The sequence below is a fragment of the Arachis ipaensis genome, chromosome B07 (assembly GCF_000816755.2).
Source record: "Arachis ipaensis cultivar K30076 chromosome B07, Araip1.1, whole genome shotgun sequence".
Taxonomy (NCBI): domain Eukaryota; kingdom Viridiplantae; phylum Streptophyta; class Magnoliopsida; order Fabales; family Fabaceae; genus Arachis; species Arachis ipaensis.
In genome coordinates this window covers 54,616,980-54,617,432 of record NC_029791.2, presented here as the reverse complement: position 1 = coordinate 54,617,432, position 453 = coordinate 54,616,980, and the positions used below count along the sequence as shown (strand labels likewise).

The following is a 453-nucleotide window of genomic DNA, read 5'->3' as shown; positions in this document are numbered from 1 at the left end:
GGGATTTTTTCGTGCAGCCTTTAAAAAGTATTCTTAACGCCCCGACAAAACTTCAGGCAAAACTCACGAGCCAACGGTGATTTGTGGAAGTTTGGGTCCTCCGTTGCAATCGCTGTGGCCGACCGGCCTGAATAGGCCACGTGCCCGTTCTGTCCGACATGCTCAGCGAAACTCCTCTAAGGGTCGACGCAGTTTGCAGTTTTTCCCAAGCACCTTTCGAATATACGAGATCATTCCGTCGACGAAATTCGGCCAGGGCACACATGCTGGCCGTCCACACCCGGGCAGGCCTTGTCTATGCGTCGCCCGGGAACCCCCGCGGCTCAGTCGCGGTCGTTGCCCGGTCTCCGTTTCATGGGCCTTGGCCTGCCTCGAAAAACCTCGGCTTCTCCTAGGGACTATTTATGGCCTCGAGGATTCTTTAACTTGTGAAAATTTTCAGGGGGAGGGGAC

At 55.2% G+C, this 453-nt stretch overlaps 1 protein-coding gene across 1 annotated transcript in view; it reads right to left on the bottom strand.

Moving 5' to 3' along the window:
* The window catches only part of LOC110265064, an 82,062-nt gene that overhangs the window by 34,486 nt on the left and 47,123 nt on the right, over positions 1-453 (bottom strand). Inside the window, exon 3 of the mRNA XM_021107817.1 lies at positions 122-127. Within this exon, the coding sequence (XP_020963476.1) occupies positions 122-127 (6 nt within the window). The remainder of the gene's footprint in view (positions 1-121; positions 128-453) is intronic.